Here is a 20,588-nt window from a genome sequence, read left to right on the forward strand (position 1 = left end):
ATCAAGGGGAAGCATTTATGCAGTTGTTTGAAGAGCAAGCCAAGAGCTGCTATTTCCACAGAGCACTGTTTTTACTTGAAAGAATGACTGAAAGACAAACTTTGGTTCTTCAGACTTGGGTGCTTTTTAGTGATTTTTAAGATTTTATTTATTTATTTGACAGAGATCACAAGTAGGCAGAGAGGCAGGCAGAGAGAGGGGGGGAAGCAAGCTACCTGCTGAGCAGAGAGCCTGATACGGGGCTTAATCCCAGGACTCTGAGATCGTGACATGAGCTAAAGGCAGAGGCTTTAACCCACTGAGCCACCCAGGTGCTCCCTGTAGATATTTTCTTGAAAATTAAGTGCCTGTCATTTAAAGAAAGATAACTGACACTATTCGTCACTAATGACAAGATTCGAACTTTCGAAAGAAAAATTGGAATTTTGGAAAAGTTATATGCATCACTATGACCTTGACATTTTCCTGGTATATAAAGACTTTTCTGATGAGATTAATTGTAGTAGTAAGGAAATTTTTTTTTATTTGTATAAGGAAATGGTCAACATTTAGATGATCTGAGTAACCCAGTGAACTAAAATTTTCCAGATGACCAATGTGTGGTGTTACAAAATCAAGCATGAGTAAAAGGTCTATTCAAAGGGCAAGAGAGACCATTGGATTTTAACATAACAGAGTATAAAAAGTTCATTGATTTGAGCATCTACATGGCAGTTAACCTTTAAGAATTTGCCACCTGTCAAGTTTGGTGTATTATCAAAGGAGACTATCCACAGTGATATCCATATTGGTTATCAAAATACTCTTCTGTTTTCCAGCTATACATTTGTATAAGACCAGATTTTTAAAAATATATTTCTGCCAAAACAACATATTTGAACAGATTGATGTAGAAGCTGCATCTCTGAAGACAGACATTAAAGAAACTTGCAAAATATAAGATAGTGCCTCTTCTGATTTTTTAAAAATGTAGCTATTTTTCATAAAAATATGCATAAACATATAATAGTGTTATTGCTGTTATTTGTAAATGAATTAGTATGTATTTTAATCATTTTTCAGTTTTAATTTCAATTATGCAAGATACTGATAGAGACATGACCCACATGAACAAAAGATCTTCGGGGTCCTCAGATAAAGAGGTCCAGAGCCCCCCCCCCCCCCGAAGCTTGAGAATTTGGGGGCCAGACCAGCTGAGTAGATGATGATACATATAAAGAGAAAAAATATTAAAGGAAGAGCATTATTTTATTTTATTTTTTTGGAAGGATGGGAGATGGAATCCTCAATTCAAGGCGGTATCAGACAAACAGTTGGATATTGGTGTTGATAGCCCAGAGCTTAGACCATACACCTGTGGTAGAGATAGAGATTTCAGAGTAATTCTGTAGAGACCATATTCAAAGTCATGGGACTAGATGGTATGACTTCAGCAGAGATAACAGGTTTTTATAAAAAAGATTTTTTGTAGATTAATTATTTTGGGAGGGGTGGCGAGTGCATGCACACATGAGTTGGGGGAGCAGTAGAGGGAGAGAATCTTCAAGCAGACTCTGCACTGAGCACAGAGTGTGAGGCGGGGCTCACTCAGTACACTGTCCCATGAGAGCATGAGCTGAGCTGAAACCAAGAGTCAGATGCTCAACTGACTGAGCTACCCAGGTGCCCCTTAAAAAAGATTTAGGTCTTAGAGCACTCCAATATAAATGTTAGATAGAAAAAGGAACTTAGAATAGGTCTAGTGTGGGAGAAAAGTGAGAACAATAAGAGATCACAGAACATTTTGGGAAAGTGAGATAGTTGTGTTGAAAGCAGGGTGAGGTCAAGAGGACCACAGGGGCAGCTGGGTGGCTCAGTCCATCAAGCATCTGCCTTCAGATCAGGTCATGATCTCTGGGATCAAGTCCCATGTCAGGCTTCCTGCTCAGGAGGGAGTCTGCCTCTCTCTCTCTCTCTCCCCTCTGCCCCGCCCCACCGCTCATTCTCTCTTTTTTTCCCAAATAAATCAAATCTTAAAAAAAAAAAATGAAGATCTTGATGAGGGGCTTTTTCATCCCTTGACTGTTGTCATAGCTTCTTAACTGATCTTGTTTATGGTTGTGAATTCCTCTACTCTGTTCACATGGCAAGAAAGACTGCTTTCCCAAATAGTGAAATCCTCTCTCTTAGCTGCTTGAAACTCAACATTAACTCTCTGGTACCAACTGAACAAAGTAAATACCATAATTTTTTTTCATGAACTGACACCTCTCTGTGTTGTTAAAATAACCCACTACTAACTCCACCCCCTATCTCCTACTACCTGCCAACTTATATTTGAAGCTACTTAGAAGGTGTTGTGCTCTGCTTTTGAGGATTTTGATGTGTTTTTTGTTCTTCCCAGAATTCCTCTCTTCCTTGGCTCATCTAAACTTCTTTTTAGTTAAACTTTGTTAACTTTTCCTCTTCATTATTTAAAACCCAATTTAGGCAACACCTTGAAGTTTGCCAGATTGGTTGAATGTGATCATGATTTTTCTCATCATTCACTTTAGACTTGTTAAACTGTAACAAGAATTATTTGATCGTTTTATGGCAGACATACATGCATCTGTTAATTAAATAAATGTTGATTCAGCATCTATTTTCTGCCAAACATTGACCTAAGCCCTAGGGACACAGCTATGGATGGCACATATAGGTCCCTGCAACATGGAATTTATAATCTAGAAGACTGAATACATAATTAACGTATTTTATATCTTACGATGTGTTTTTATTTTATTTAGGAGATTAGCAGAAAGATATAATATGAATATTTTTAACCTTTGAAAATATGATAGTGGTATGAAATCAATATATAATCATTGACATATTATTTTGTAATAGCATGAGAATCTAGTGACACATGGAATCATGTTAGATACTATGTGAAGAAAACGCTGTTGCTTTTTATTCATCGTACTTATTAAGCTTACGTGAAATATGAGGACTTTGTACAGACGTTAATTTTCCAAGCAGAGGCCTTTTGACATTTGTCAGAAATACAATAGAAGTGAGTTCCCTGTTATGCAGATGTTAAGTTAAATTACTCATATGAGTTTATTGGTTTGGTGTTTTTTTGTTTTGTTTTGTTTTGTTTTTTTACGTTGGCTTCCTTCATAATTTTATTAACTTACACATTGTCATTCAATAGTATGATAATGCCCACTTTATTATAAACTAGCACAATCTTCTTAGGTGTATTCTTGGTATTAGTCAAGCTGTGGGATATTAGAAAATATTACACAAAGAAAACATTTTATGATTAAATAAGTTAAATATAAATGAGACTTTCAGTGAATTTGTTATTTATCAGTTTCAGGCCTGCTTGGATCCTTTAGTGTGCTGGCATTTATTATGATGTTCTAAGAACAATATACATAGCAAATAGTATTTCACAGAGGTCTTTGACCTGGAAGCCCTTTTTTTCATGACTGTTTTTGAAAGTACCTATGGGACACTAGATGTGAAATGCTGATTTTAGTGGTTTATATTTCACAGTAAAAGATTCTCTAATTCATTATTAGAGTTCCCTTTCTCCTTCCCTCTCCTCCTCTCCTTGGATTGAACACTCTATAAAATCCAGTCCAGAAATAGAAAATATGGTTATATGTCATACTAAATGATGTTCATCCCAGAAGTGAATACCAGCTTAACATCAAAAATGAATCACCATACTTGAACATTTTAACAAAAAAAAAAAAACCTGTATAATCATCTCAGATACATAAAAAGCATTTGACAAAAATTTAACATTATTCTTTATAAAATCTCTTAGCAAAGTAAGAATAGAAAGGCACTATCTCAGCCTGATAAATTAAGACATCTATGAAGAATGTATATCTTTTATTCATATGAAAAATGCTTTTGTAAGGGAGCATATTTTTCTAATATATATCTTTTTAATAAATATCATTTTGATTATTTTAAGCTGGTTATTTACTTATTTTCTAAAAATTTTATTTATTTATTTGACAGAGATCACAAGTAGCCAGAGAAGCAGGCAGAGAGAGGGGGAAGCAGGCTCCCCGCTGAGCAGAGAACCCAATGCGGGGATTATGATCTGAGCTGAAGGCAGGGACTTAACCCACTGAGCCACCCAGGCGTCCCAAGCTAGTTATTTTTAAGATGCTGCAAACATAGAAGTTCTAAAACTGAGTATAAGTTACCTTCTGTTATGAGACATTGATATTTATAAGAAAAATCTCCATTAGTAAGGTGTCTCCCTTGCTGTACCAGGAACAGGGTTTGACTCAATTTCTAGAAACTATTACTGATAGAGATGGCAATGAGTTGATCTGCATAACAACCTTACTCTTGTTTGTTGTGCTTTTCCTGGTAACCTCCCATAACTGAGTCTCAACATCTTTTGTCTTTAGCTAAAGATGGTATTTAAGTTGATGGCTTTGACTGTTAGGGGGAGTTGCTCTATTTTCCTGAGTTGCTTCTATGATCAGACTTTTCTCCTGTTACTCTGTCTCATGCCAATTTGATTCTTACAGCAGCTAGAAGAATCTTGAAAATTTTTCCTTTCCAACACTTTCTTCCTGCTAGGAGCAATAAAAGAATGTCTACTCTCTACTTAGGTTCATTGCACTGGAAGTTCTAGTCATTAAAATAAGGCAAGAATCCCCCCCAAATCTACCTGGACTAATAAGTGAGTTCAGCAAGTTTGCAGTATGTGTGGGGTTGCATGTGTGTTTATGTAAATATATGTTGTCATTTGATATATGGCAAGAATGACATAGTAGTAGTAGTGTTGTGGGGGCTGATCATTTCAATATATGATTTGAACTCAATTGGATATCCATATAGAAAAAAGCCTAATATTGACTTCACCTTGTATCATACAAAAGTTTAATTCCAGGTCAATTATAGATCTAAACTTGAAAGGTAAAACAATAAAGCTTATGTTAGAAGATAATATATGAGAAATTGAACTATAGGAATAATTCGTAAATAGTACACACAGATATTATAAAGGAATGATTGATTAGACCATATTAAATTTATGAATTTCTGTTCATTAGTTAATTGAAAGATGCCATTAGGAAGGTTTTAAAAAAGAGAAGTTACAGAATGGAAGGAAATATTTACAAATAGTCGTTTTTATTTTTTTAAAGATTTTATTTATTTGACAGACAGAGATCACAAGTACCAGAAAGGCAGGCAGAGAGAGAGAGAGGGAAGCAGGCTCCCTGCTGAGCAGAGAGCCCGATGGGCGACTCGATCCCAGGACCCGGAGGCCACGACCCGAGCTGAAGGCAGAGGCCCAACCCACTGAGCCACCCAGGCACCCCAAATAGTCATTTTTAAACTTTTTTTTTTTTTTTAAAGAGTATAGTGAGGGACGCCTGGGTGGCTCAGTTGGTTAAGCAGCTGCCTTCGGCTCAGGTCATGATCCCAGCGTCCTGGGATCGAGTCCCACATCGGGCTCCTTGCTCCGCAGGGAGCCTGCTTCTCCCTCTGACTCTGCCTTCCACTCTGTCTGCCTGTGCTCGCTCTCGCTCGCTCTCTCTCTGACAAATAAATAAATCTTAAAAAAAAAAAAAAGAGTATAGTGAAGTGAGGATGTGTTTTAATATCTCTGTTAATCCCATTTAAATGGATCCTAGTTTTTCAATCCTTACATTATATTTTAGTTATAAAATAACACTTATAAGGAACCTAGAAATAATTGATGTTGTATAGAAAAAGTGTTGGGTGGAGCAGTAGCTGTGTCTTATTTGTAGTTCAGTTCTTGAACTACACTAGGTGCAGTAGGTGACAGAATTAGTAGTAGAGGGGCACTGGGTGGCTCAGCGGGTTAAGCCTCTGCTCAGGTCATGATCTCAGGGTCCTGGGATCGAGCCCCTCATCAGGCTCTCTGGTCTGGCGGGGAGTCTGCTTCCCCCTCTCTCTCTGCCTGCCTCTCTGCCTACTTGTGATCTCTCTTTCTGTCAAATAAATAAATAAAATGTTAAAAAAAAAAGATTTAGTAATAAACATAGAATTAGTGACATAGAATTAGTCTTCATTTTATGTTAACTGAGTTATGGCTGAGTGTATGCATACTTTACAAAGTATGCATAAAAAAGGAAACCCCCTCATAGGAGGACTGGCCTTTTAAGTTTAAATCTAAAAATTACGGTAAGAAGTACGGTTGGACATACATAACAAAAGTACTAACATTTTTAGAATATGAAGATGAGGTGCATTTTAGAATTGTAGAACATTTACCACATTTATGGGAAGCTTATGGTAATTATCTTTGCATAGTGCATGGGGAAGGGAAGCCTGGTATGTGAGGTTTAATGGAGAAGAGAGAATTTCATCTCATAAAATAGGATTTTTCTAAGCACATGATACTACTTTGGAGAATTGGACTTAGTTGAGACGGTGAATACCTTTTGTTTTAGCTAAACAGAGCTTGGATTTAGCAAATGACAGTTATAAGAGTATGGGATATCTTAATGGATGCTTTTTGAAACATTAGGTAAATCCAGTATTTGAATGCAAGCCTTAGGCATATGATGAGCAACATGACTTGGTAATGATTATGTCATCTAAATTACAACTTTATATTTTTGCAGAGTTCTAAAGTTCCTGTTGCTTCAGACAATGGATGAGCAATCACAAGGAATGCAAGGGCCACCTGTTCCCCAGTTCCAACCACAGGTAATTTCTTTTAATGAAGGCTGGCGCGCACGCGCGCTTGTGTGTGTGTGTGTGTGTGTGTGTGTGTGTGTGTGTAAAAGTTCCTTTAAGAAATAAAATAGCCCCCAAAATGCTAATTATGAATTCCAAGTTTTAGTCAGAATTGTGTATATTTCTTTTCTTTTCTTTTTTTAAAAAAATATTTTATTTATTTGACAGACAAATCACAAATAGGCAGAGAGGCAGGCAGAGAGAGAGAGGAAAGGAAGCAGGCTTTCCGCCGAGCAGAGAGCCCAACACGGGGCTCGATTCCAGGACTCTGGGATCATGACCTGAGGCGAAGGCAGAGGCTTTAACCCACTGAGCCACCCAGGTGTTCCAGAATTGTGTATATTTTTAAATATTGTTTTAGAATACTTAATTCTTATGTACAAACATTAAAAAGCTGGCAGCTTTAGATTTTGACTTAATTGAATGACCTGTAGGCTTTGAGAGTTAATATTAGACTTACAGAAAAAAGAACACACATGCGGCTGTGCCCACCTTGTGGGGATGCCTGTGTATTTGGTCCCGTCTTCGCTTTGGCTGGCTTGATTTGCCTCATCCACAACTGCCTTCCATTATTGCTACTTTTCTCTTGTTCTCTGACGTGGAGTATGTTTCTCCTGTTAGGTGGTTGCTTGCTTTTTTGTAAAATGAAATGAAGTAAAAGGAACACGTCCCATGACACAAAGCTTCCCATTAAGCTCAGGGTGTAATGATATGGTTGCAGTCACAAACACCCCCATATGGGGCAAAACCTCATTTTTATTGTCGTTCATAAAAGCCATATTTCTCCGTTTTGTGTATGAGGCATTCGGTAATATGTCTCAAGTTTACTCTGCTTATCTTATGTCAGTTTTGCTTAGATAGTAATTCTGAAATTGTTGGAAGAATTGATGGATGTTCTTTCAAATGAGTTCTGTAGTCATAGGTTGGGGGGACTTGGGCTGAGAGTCACTTTATGACTATCCTTGCTCAGAGCCTTTCTTATTCTAAGGTGCATTTTAAATTTCCAAGAGGACATAGCCTGTAGTGTATTTTACCTTTATTTGACTGTGGGACCCCAGTGAGACTTTTTTAAAAGTGTCTGTCGACTTCTTCCAGGGTTGGTGTCTAAAACACAGTCCCGAAAATACTGCCCACATGTCCACCACCTTTTCTGCCTCTGTGATTTTGTTCACTTGGCACCTTCATTTGTCTCTCCAACTTTTGAACTCCTGCCCATCTTTCAGGCACTACCTAAAACACCATTTCTATTGTGAAGTTTTTTCTGATTTTCTGAATGTAATATTTTTTCTTGGAAACCTGATGATACACATTCTTTGTATGTCTTACGGTATTTCTGACACCTTTGTGTTATTTTATGTGGACATTTTCTTGTCTCTAACAGGTTAAACTCTCTTTGAGGAAGAGGACTTTCTCTTACTTGGTACTGTACTTCCTTACATGGAGCAGGGTCTCCACAAGAATGTGTAATTGAAGCCAACCAGGGAATTGCTCAAATGAAGATGTTTAAATTAGCCCTTTACCTAATTGAATTTTACATTGCTTTTCTTTGTGATACTCAGCTGTATTCTCTGTATTCAGAAAAGAGACCCTTCACCTTAATGTAAGGGCAATATTTTAATTTCTTTATTTTTGTTTTGAATTAAATTCCAGATCGTTAATATATAGTGTCCGATTTTTTTTTTTTAAGATTTTGTTTATTTATTTGACAGACAGAGATCACAAGCAGGCAGTGTGGCAGGCAGAGAGAGAGGAGGAAGCAGGCTCCCTGCTGAGCAGAGAGCCTGATGTGGATGGAGCTCTGTCCCAGGACCCTGGGATCCTGACCTGAGCCGAAGGCAGAGGCTTAACCCACTGCGCCACCCAGGCGCCCCCTACAGTGTCCAGTATTTTAATTTCAAGATGGTTGTTTTGTGAGATCTACTGCCTGTATTTTGTGTTCTGGTCATAAATTACTGAGATTGTACTAAGCAACTTCTAACTATCAAAAAGATGTAAACACATCCTAGTGCCCATTTTACACATCTAGACAAACACTGTTGTTTCATAGTATGCTGTGTCTAGTGAAGACAGTAAAAGAAGCACTTCTGAAAATTTGATGGTTCGTATAATGATTTTGAAATCCACAGTTTGGAACAGCCTTTAGTTTCAAAGGGGGGGAAAAAGCACTTTCATTTTTGCCTCCTACTGAGTCACCAACCAGGAAAGGTCGGAGTGGCAGTAGGAGGCAAACATGAAAGTAATTGTTTTCCTATGAGACACAAGGCTGCCACACAGCATACATTTCAAGATTATATATGCGGTTCTGCATCTCTTTTCACACTGTTCCCTTTAGTTTTTGCGTCCTGCTGCTGCTCCTGTGTGGGTGGACCTCTCTCCCTGTTGGAAACAGGCAAGTGTCATCCCAGGTTCTAGCTGCCTGTGGCACGTGGAGGAAGGGAGGATTTTTCCCCCTTCTCTGCACTGATAGTGTGAGATAGTGAAGGAAAAATTACCTGACAAGAGCGTATAGGCGTTATTGCTTATTAGGTCTGTGAAAGATGTTACTGCTCTCAGTAGTGTTATTTAAAGGGCTGCGAAAGGACAGCGTCTGCCCGGGGTTGACAACCTTCTTTTGTCTTGTTCCACACCATTGGCCTGAATAACTGGCGTGATATGGCAACATATGGTTAGCCAAGTGACTTCTTTCACTTTTGTCATGCTAATATCAGTGTGGGCATAAACAGAAATCAAGGGAAGTCAGCTTTTTAAGTGTCAAATACCAATTATACCCTGTTATAATGATGAGTGATGTGTGTTCTTGGCATATCTCTTCTTTCCTTGTTCCAAGATGAATGCTCTAACCCCAAGATGCATAATATATGGTCTTATTTTTTAGTATAGGAGTTTTTCTTTTTTTCTTTTTTTCGTTTTTTTGAAGTTTTAGATTGTGAGATTTATTTATTTTTTCGAATGTGTTTTTCTATTATTGCCATTCTCTTGAACTTAGGGAAAATTTGTTCTCTCAGCTTCCATTTTTTTCCCTCTTCCTTATTTCCTCCTTTGATTCCCTCCATGAAAGCCCAGAAGGTATGGCAAGGATTTTGACTAAATTTTATTCTATATATTCTTACTGCTATAGAACTCCTATTTGTGGAATAATGGATTTGGCTTAATTTTTTTTTTTTAAATGACTGTGTACAATATAATGACAGATAAATAGTAAAATGTTTGCTTTCAACTATGAGACTAAACAAGGAACGTTTACAACTAACATTTTGTGAGAATTTTGATTTATGGGCATTGATTGAAGAATGCCACATTTTTATCATAAATGTAAATATGGAACAATTATTAATCAGTACAGTTCTAATGATTTCTGGAGGTGATTAGAAGGGGAATAGTTTTTTTTAAAGATTTTATTCATTTATTTGACAGACAGAGATCACAAGTAGTCAGAGAGGCAGGCAGAGAGAGAGGAGGAAGCAGGCTCCCTGAAGAGCAGAGAGCCCTATGCAGGGCTTGATCCCAAGACCCTGGGATCATAACCTGAGCCGAAGGCAGAGGCTTTAACCCACTGAGCCACCCAGGCACCCCGAAGGGGAATAAATTTTAATTGTAGTAATCTTCAGGGCTTAAATTATAATTATTACTTGTAAATTTGTAGATAACTAGTGTAACACTTTGGCTACCTTTGAAGGAGGGAGAGTACCCCACATTTACAGGTAGAAAAATAGACAGTCTTTGTTTTACAGCTTGGAAGGTATGAAAATCTTGTCTTGCTGTTTTCCAGTCCAGGCAGTAGGGTAGACTGACCATTCCTTAAAGCTTCATGGCAGCCCGAACTACAGTCCACTTGTGCTTTTTGCATCTCTGTGAAAGGAATGTGAAGAGTTGAGATGAGGTTTACCTCATAGCATATCAAGCTAGTAATCCGGGTGTACTGTGGGCCAGAGCGATGCAGCCCCCAGTAGACTTTGTTGAGTGGATAGGATTTTTGGACATGAGAACTGTATTACCTTCCTCTGTCTTGAGCTCATCTTAGAGAATTACTTTCTTTGTGAAATAAGGTGATCATTTAGCTTCTTTTGATAAATTGATTTTGCCAAGGCACCTTTCATATAGCATTAAGTAGAGCTTCTATTTTGGGGAGTCTTTATATGTAATATTCTCCTTTTAACAGTTTAGTTCATTGAATAACATTATTGATAAAGGTACAGGAGAAGGAGCAGCAGCTGTTTTGAGGAAAGAAGACTCATGCTATGGTTTAAAGTCATGACCGTGAACCTCCAGTAACCCTTAATTATATATGTCGGCAGCAATATCCTGAGTGCCTCGGCTCCCCCACTTCCTCAGTGACGACTTCATCTTTTTTCTCCTCAGCTCCCAATACTTTGTCCCCCACGCCCACTCTCAGCTAATGCTCTTGCTTCCTACTTCACTTAAAACAACCCTGAAGCAATCAGAAGAGATCGCCCACAGACTCCTGCCGTGGGTATCCTCCTCCCAGAACCTTGTATCCTCCTGTGATCTGCTTTTTCTGTTATCAGGTGAACTGAGACAGCTGTCCTCAAAGGCCAGCGCTCCCATGAGCCCCAGATCCCATGTCCATCTCCTGCTTATTTCAGCTTTCTCTACTGAGTCCGTCCCTTCACATACTATTGTGCTGTTATTTCTTCCATCAAACAACAAACCGAACCAAACAAACTCAAAAAACAGCTTTTGAAGTCCTTCTTCTCTCCAGCTGTTGACCTATTTCTCTGCTGCCTTTTATTGCAAAATTCCTAGAAAGATTTATTTGTAGTTTTGTCTCATTTTTCCTTTCACTCCCTGAAATGTACTCCAATTCAGCTTTCTCCCTGACAATGCCACTGAAACTGCTCTTGCCAGGATTGTACTTCCATGTTGTTCAGTCCAGCTGTCTGTTCTCAGGGCTCTCTCTTCCTGACTTACCAGCTACATTTGATAGCGTTGATCATCCTTTCTTCTTGGAAGCCTGTTCATTGCTTAGTTTTCGAGAACTTTGTTTTTCTCTTGTCTTAGTGGTCCCTCATTTGCTGATTTCTCCTCACCTGAACCTCTAAACAATTTGGGATTCTGAATATGATCTGTATGCTGGTGACTCTCAGATTTATATTTCAATGCAGACCTGTGTCCTGAATTTCAAACTCATGTGTCCACTTGGATACTTGACATCAGTTTTGCATGCCCCAAACCTAACATGCCTGAAACGGACCTCTAAATATTCCTCCTAAAACTGTTCTATCTACAGTCTTCTCTTTCTCTCTCTCAAGCTCTTTCCCTCTTTTTAAAAAAGATTTTATTTATTTGAGAGAGAGCATGAGCTGGGGGATAGGGAGAAACAGGCTCCTTGCTGATCAAGGAGCTGGACATGGGACTCAATCCCAAGACCCTAGGATCATGACCTGAGCCGAAGGCAGATGCTTAATCGACTGAGCCACCCAGGTACCCGGCTACAGTCTTTTCTATGACAGTTAGTGAGAGTTCCATTTTCTCATTTGCTAGGCTAAAATTTTTAGAGACATTCCTGACTCCCTCACATCCCTGTCATCTAATCTCTTATCTGTTAATAGATTCCATAGGCTCTATCTTTAAGATATATTTAGAATCAGAATACTTCTTACTCTCTTACACTCTGGTCAGAATTATTTTAACTTTTCACATACCTTATTGTGATAGCCTCCCACTTGGTCTCCACTTCCACCCTTGCCTCTCTTTACTCTCAACACAGAAGACATTATAAAATTATACAAAATTTAAATATAAAATATAACATTATAGTCAAGTGATGTCTGTTTAAAACCTTCTAGTAGTTTCTCATCAGCTTGCTCACTCATCTTCTTCAAGTATATATTTAAAGATCACATACTTTGATCGTTCAGTGAAAATTGAAATTTCATTCCAACACAGTATGCCTTTGCTGCCATATTTTTTCTCCATGGAATTTATCACCCTAGCACTCCTTCTTTTGTTCATTGTCATTGTTCTGCTAGAGTAGAAGCTTTATCCCTAGTGCCTAGAATAGTACCTAGGCACTTAGTAGACATTCAGTAAATATTTTTGAATGAATATAAACTTGGTGTGAAATCGATCAATTCTCTAAGCACCACCTTTTTGAATATGAATATTAAAATATGCAAGTATCTACAGATTTTCTCTTTTACTGTACAAGTAACTACCTACATCCCTCATTTCTTACTGAACTTTTTTTTTTTTTCCACTTCTTTGTTTTTAACTGGAATGTACCTCTTTCCCCCAAGGACACTGGTTTTCCCCCTTAACTGTCTCAAGTAGAGTCTTTTTGTTCTCTAATAGCCATAAACCGTAAGGATCAGGAGGAAGCAAGAGCTCTACTGAGGCTTCTGCTTCCCATCTAAAGGATTTTCACCTTTCTGACAGCTGTTATCTCCTACCCTCCTCATCACTCCTCACATTAGTTGAAAACTTGACCACACGGCTCACTGTCTTACCACCTTCATCCTGCTTTTGTCTGGGGCAGTGGTATGGCCGCTACTATTGGCACCTACTGATTATTGAATTCTTAAAATACACCTACCTTGTGCTAAGCATTTTGAATACATTGCCTCATTTATTTCTAACAGATAACATACAAAGCATTATTTTTCACACTTTACAAATAAGAGACTGAGGCTCAGACTAATTAACTAATTTGCTCATGGTAACATAGCTAGTTAGGGGTAGAGCTGGGATTTGACCCAGGGTTGTCTGACTCCAAGCCAGTGATTCTTTAACTTTTGCAGAGAAAGTTCCTCATATGTTTCCTGGCCAGTTTGATCTTAATCACCATGACCCTTAATATTTTTATAGGTACCTCAAGTTCTTAGTCTTCAAGATGAAATTCATTGTATTTTGCCCAATATTGCATTTTTGCTTGTGATTATTACCACCATCTATCTGGTTGACCAAGCTACAAACAAGGGAATCTCATATCTTATGTTTAGGTGGTTTCCATGTTCTCTTCATTTTATTTCTTAAAAAGCTATCAATTCTTCTGATTCTCTACATCCTGACTTGATTACTCAAGTTAAGATTATTGTCACCTTTTGCCTGGGTTATTGCAGTAACTTTATGTAACTGAGCTCTTTACCTTTCATTTAACCATTTCTAGTTCATTCTTTACATTGTAGCATGTCTTATCCTTTTAAAGTGTACATTTCATTATCTCATGCTTCTTAAAGGGCTGCCTTTTTTTTTTTTTTTTAAGATTTTATTATCCAACACAGAGACAGTGAGAGAGGGAACACAAGCAGGGGGAGTGGGAGAGGGAGAAGCAGGCCTCCTGCAGAGCAGGGAGCCCGACGTGGGACTCGATCCCAGGACCCTGGGAACACGACTTGAGCTGAAGGCAGATGCTCAATAATTGAAACACCCAGGTGCCCCTAAAGGGCTGCTTTTTTTATTGCTCTTAGGGTGAATTCTGCATTTCCTTATATGACTTAGAAGGTCTTGCATCATTTTGTCTCCTTTTACTTCTCCAATTACATTTTGTGTCATTTCTTTTCTTCTTCTTCTTTTTTAAAGATTTTATTTATTTATTTGACAGAGATCACAAGTAGGCAGAGAGGCAGAGAGAGACAGAGGAGGAAGTAGGCTCCCTGCTGAGCAGAGAGCCCAATGCGGGACTCGATCCCGGGACCCTGAGATCATGACCTGAGCTGAAGGCAGTGGCTTAACCCACTGAGCCACCCAGGCGCCCCTCATTTCTTATTTTGGACTCAGATTCAGTCATATCTTGCTTATACTATGCTATTTTTCATCTGCAAGTCTAAGGTAGCAAGGTAGTGGTATTCAAAGATATTTAGTCACTAATGGAACATAGTGAGCGTAAAAGCTCATTATAATATTACATAAACTACATTTCATGATAGAGATACTAGGAAAAATGTTATAGTTGTGGAAGTATATAATTTGGAGACAACAAAAAGATAACTCTAAGAAAAAATAATGGCTAATTATTGGCTAATTTATACTTATATGCTTCCATTAAATAAGATTATACTTTGAAAAGATATATGCATCTGCATGTTTATTACAGAATTATTTACAATAGCCAAGATATGAAAACAACCCAAGTGTTCATTGATAGGTGAATTGATAAAGAAGATATGGTATGATCTTGCCATTGATGACAATGTGAATGTACTTATAGGATATTATATTAATTAAGTCCAATAGAGGAAGAAAAAACCCATATGATTTCACTTTTAAGAACAAACAACTAAAAAAAAAAAAAAAACCAGACTCTTAAAAACAAAGAACAAAATGGTGGTTGCCGGAGGGGAAGTAGGTGAGGGGATGGACAAAATAGGAAGGGACTAAGAGGTAGAAATTTCTAGTTATATAAAATAAGTAAGTCACAGAGATGAAGAGTACAGAATAGGGAATATAGCCAATAATATTGTAGTAATGTATGGTGACAGATGGTGACTATACTTAATTGTGATGAACATTGAAAAACCTATAGAATTATTGAATTAATATGTTATAAACCTGAAACTAATATAACATTGTACATCAATTGTGCTTCAATTAAGAAAAATAATATACTGTGTCAGCAGTGCAGTATTCACTTTTGTGGATCATATCTTATGTCAGTTATAGTAGATAATGGCTATGCAGTAATGTTTGTTAAATAAATTAATCTCTAAAGGTCTACCTCAAGAAGCAAGAAAAATCTCAAACAGACCTAACCTTATACCTAATGGAGGTAGGAAAAGAAGAACAAACAAAACCCAAATCCAACAGAAGGAAGGAAATAATAAAGAAATGATACAAAAATGTAAAGAACAATAGAACACATCCGTGAAACCAGGAGCTGTTTCTTTGAAAAGATTGACAAAATTGATAAACCTCTAGCCAGACTCATTTAAAAATAAATAAATAAATAAAAGAAAGCAAAAGATAGAGGATTCAAACAAAATCAGGAACAAAAGAAGATAAATCACAACAAACAGCGCAGAAATACAGAGGGTTGTTAGAGAATATTATGAAAAATATGCCAATCTAAACTGGACAATCTAGAAGAAATGGATAAATTCCTAGAATGTATAACTTACCAAAACTTAACAAGAAGTAATAGAAAATTTAAACAGATCGATTACCAGCAAGGAAATTGAATTAGTAATCAAAAATTCCTAACAAACAAAAGTCCAGGACCAAACAGCTTTACCAGTGAATTCTACCAAACATTTAAAGAAGAGTTAATACCTGTTCTCCTCCAATTATTCCAGAAAATTAGAGAGAAAGGAAAACTTCCAAATTCATTCTATGAGGCCAGCCTTACCCTGATTTCAAAACCACATAAAGATACAGTAAAAAAGAGAGCTACAGGCCAATATTTCTGATGAACATAGATGCAGAATTCTTCAACAAAATATTTGCAAACCAAATTTAACAACACATTAATAAAATCATTCACCACGATCAAGTGGGATTTATTCCTGGGATGCAAGTTCAAGATTTGCAGATCAATCAATGTGATACATCACATCAATAAGAGAAAGGATAAAAACCATGTGATCATTTCAGTAGATACAGAGAAAGCATCATGCTCATTGGTGAAAAACAGCTTTCCCTTAAGGTCAGGAACAAGGCAAGTATATCCACTTGCACTATTTTTATTCAGAGTGGTACTGAAAGTCATAACCATAGCAATCAGACAAGAGAAAGAAAGTAAAGGCATCCAAATTGGTACGGAAGAAGTAAAACTTAGACTGTTTGCAGATGACATGATACCACATATAGAAAACCCTAAAGACTCCACCAAAAAAACTATTAGAACTGATAAATGAATTCAGTGAGGTCACGGGATACAAAATCTATATACAGAAATCTGTTGCATTTCATAAACTAATAACGAGGCAGCAGAGAGAGAAATTAAGGAAACAACGCTATTTACAGTTGTACCCAAAATAGTAAGATACCTAGGAATAATCTTAACCAAAGAGGTGAAAGACCTGTACTCTGAAAACTATTAAACATTGTTGAAAGAAATTGAAGACAACACAAAGATATGGAAAGACATTCGATGCTCATAGATCGGAAGAACAAATATTGTTAAAATGTTTATACTACATCTACAGATTTAATGCATCCCTATCAAAACACCAACAGCATTTTTCACAGAAGTAGAACAAATAATCCCCAAATTTGTATGAATCAAAAAAGACCTCGAATATCCAAAGGAATCTTGAAAAAGAACAAAACTGGAGGTATCATAATTCCAGACTTCAAATTACATTGTGAATCTGTAATAATCAAAACAGTATGGTACTGGCACAAAAATAGACACATAGATCAATGGAAAAGAATAGAAAACCCAGAGAAAGAACCCCCCATTTATCGACTAATCTTTGACAAAGGAGGTAAGAATATGCAATGGGAAAAAGACTGTCTCTTCAACAGATGGTGTTGGGAAAACTGTACAGCAACATGGAAAAGAATGAAACTGGACCACTTTCTTATACCATACCAAAAAATAAACTAAAAATGGATTAAGGGCCTTAATATGAGGCCTGAAGCTTTTACAAATCCTAGAAGAGAGTACAGGCAGTAATTTCTGTGACATTAGATATAGCAACATTTTTCTAGATATGTCTTCTGAGGAAAGGGAAACAAAAGCAAAAATAAACTGTTGGGACTACATCAAAATAAAAAGCTGCACAGCGAAGGAAACAACCAACAAAACCGAAAGACAGTCTACTTGAATAGAAACAGATATTTGCAAATGACATATCTGATAAAGAGTTAGTATTGAAAATAAAGAACTTACACAACTCACCCATACCTGAAAGATATGAAAAGACCCCCAAAACTAATAATTGAATTAAAAAATTGGCAGAAGACATGAAGAGACATTTCTCCAAAGAAGACATACAGATGACTAATAGGCACATGAAAAGATGCTCAACATCAGGGAAATGTGAATCAAAACCATAATGAGATATCACCTCATACGTCTCAGAATGGTGAAAATCAAAATTGTAAGAAACAACAAGAGTTGACAAGAGTGTGGAGAAATAGGAACCCTCTTGCACTGTCGGTGGGAAAGCAAACTGGTGTCGCTACTATGGAAGTCAGTATGGAAGTTCCTCAAAAAATTAAAAATAGAATTACCCCATGGTCCAGTAATCATATGGCTTACCCAGAAGATACAAAAACACTAATTTAAAGGGTCATGTTTATTGTGGCATTATTTACAATAACCAGATTGTGGAAGCAACCTGAGTGCCCACTGATGTATGAATGAATAAAGAAGAGGTAGTATATATGTACAATGGAATATTATTCGGCCATAAAAAAGGATGAAACCCTGCTGTTTGCAAGTACATGGATGGATTTAGAAAGTATAGTGCTTAGTGAAATAAGTCAGAGAAAGACAGACACCATAGGATTTCAATCATATGTGGTTTTTAAGAAACAAAACAAAACAAAGGGGGAAAAAAAGACAAACCAAGAAACAGACTATAACTATAGAGAACAAAAACAGATAGTTATCAGAGCAGAGGAGTGTGGGGGGATGGATGAAATAGATGAAGGGGGATTAAGAGTAATTTACCTTGATGAGCACTGACTAATATATGGAATTGTTGAATCACCGTTTTTTACATCTGAAATGAATACAACATTGTATGTTAAGTACACTGGAATCAGAATTTTAAAAAATTGTCAGTACATTTAGGATATCTTTATATTTTCCTTTATATCATTATTATGTGAATATTATGACTTTTTCATGGGACTGTGATTATGTTTCAGACAGCTTTCTCGTTAAGTATTCATAAAGCAAATATTTCTTATATTTAGAAATTTTGATAAGTACCCCTTTTATCAGCCACATTTATATAGAATAAATTTAATTATGCATCATTTCTTTTTCTTTCTTGACTGGATCTCATTAAGTATAGATCAAGGGGAGGTAGATCAAGGCAGAACAAAGAGATGGAGGAGGAGTTTCTAGGAGAGTTGTGATAGGGTGTCCAATAGAGGGTGTGGGGGATACCTGGAATCAATTAACACTCACTTCCAGAACCAATGAATGGGTGAGATTGAACAGTGAATTAGATTGCCCAGAGTGAATGAGTAAAGTGAGAAGAGAAGGCCAAGGATAGTACCCTGTGGAACATAGAAGCATTTATCTGTAGAGTTGCTAGAAGGAAACTGGGACTGGCTATGTAGTGTGGTGGTTGAGAACATGAACTCTGAAAACAGATTGTCTAGGATGAATTCTGAGATCTCTCATTTTCTTGCTATGTGATGGAGAGCAAGTTATTTAACATCTGTAAAACTTAGTTATCAAGAAATGAAAACAATAGTATTTTTCACTTCATAGAGTTGATAGGGAGCTTTTAGTGTGGTGCTTAGCACATAGCACTCATTAATTGATGGTGATGATGACCACGTCAACCGTGACTATGATAGTGACAACTTTCTGCCATTAATTATTTGGCCCAAAGATTTCTCTACCCACTGATTGCTTGTATATCATGTTATAATCTTACTAAATCTAAATGTAATCTAAAAATTACATTTTTATTGCCTATGTTCTGCCCAAACTGCCTCTCCTTTTGCTGTGTTTATCCTAGTAAATGGCATCAAGATTTGTCTGCATGCTCAAGCCAAAAATCTATGACTTATTCTTGATTTCTCTCTGCCCCTCACTTCTTATATTCAATTCATCAGCTGTTCCTTTGACTCTATCTCAAGATTATATCCTGATTCCAGCTGTTGTCGTATCTCACTATATTTCCCAGGTCAAGTCCGTTACCTATGTCTAGTCCCCCAGCTTCCACTCTAGCTTTACTCATCCTCCTCTCCAGTTCCTTTTCCACGCAGCACTGTGACTTACCTTTGTAAAAGATATAGTAGATCAGAGCACGTTGCTTCCTATGTAAACTTCAAACTCCTTACTCTAGCCATCAGAACGCTATGTAATTTTGTCAGTGCTTACTTACCTCTTGAGCCTCATTCCTTACCATTGTCCCCCTTGACAGCCACACTGTCCTTTTTACACCATTATTTTTGAGACATTTTCTCCAGCTGTTCTTTCTGCTGCTTCCTTTCCTTGGGGTCTTTTAATTACAATGTAAATGTCACCTCCTCAGGTCATCCCTGAATTACCCAATCTAAAATAACCATCTTCTCATTTTCCATATGTCACCCTATTATATTTCTCTGCGTAGTAGTAAAGAATGTGGAATAAGTATTAGATACTATTATGTATATGTTTACTTTCTTTTTTGTTGTTTTGTATTACGTATGCATTTGTTTATATCTCCTCCCCTGTTAATACTTGTGGCATAAATGAATAAACTTCAGAAAACCCCTTCCCTCTACTTCTCCCTGTCTCTATCTCTGTTCTCTTAGTAAGAGACTTTTTCTTGCCATATTTAATTTTTCCAGGTATAGCTGGTGGTGCTCATCGGTGGAGTGGGGGAAATGGGAGTATCTTTGTCATTAATCATCTATTCTGCTCATGATAAGGTGGCAAAGATAGTATTTTTGGTTACATAACTTTGATACAGTAATTATTATGCTAGGAAGTATAACTAATGATGATTAAATGATACAAATACTAGGGTCTTATACATGTTTAGCTAGATAATTAGTTATATATGGTCACTCATTTTCTTTTGCTACAATGAATTCCCTCCTTTGGTAAAAAGCCAGTAGTAATGATTAATGGCATATTGTTCAAACTGGTGCAAATCTCCAACACTTACTAATCTTTAGGAATTGGTTACCTTTGAAATAGTTCAAGAAATTCTAGGGAGGTAATTGTTCAAATGTGGAAAAAGCATGGATCATTAGACTTTGCTGGTGCATGTGGTGTTTTTTTGTGTTGTTGTTGTTGTTTTGGTTTC

General features: G+C 37.0%; 1 protein-coding gene across 2 annotated transcripts in view; it reads left to right on the forward strand.

The window, feature by feature from the left end:
• NEK7 (NIMA related kinase 7) overlaps positions 1–20,588 on the forward strand; it is a 150,370-nt gene that overhangs the window by 50,481 nt on the left and 79,301 nt on the right. For both annotated transcript variants that reach the window (XM_082701951.1, XM_082701952.1), the window contains exon 2: positions 6,594–6,678. In XM_082701951.1, the coding sequence (XP_082558077.1) occupies positions 6,622–6,678 (57 nt within the window). In that variant the 5' untranslated portion in view covers positions 6,594–6,621. The remainder of the gene's footprint in view (positions 1–6,593; positions 6,679–20,588) is intronic.

This window comes from Mustela nivalis (assembly GCF_964662115.1).
Source record: "Mustela nivalis genome assembly, chromosome: 16".
NCBI classification, from domain to species: Eukaryota; Metazoa; Chordata; class Mammalia; order Carnivora; family Mustelidae; genus Mustela; species Mustela nivalis.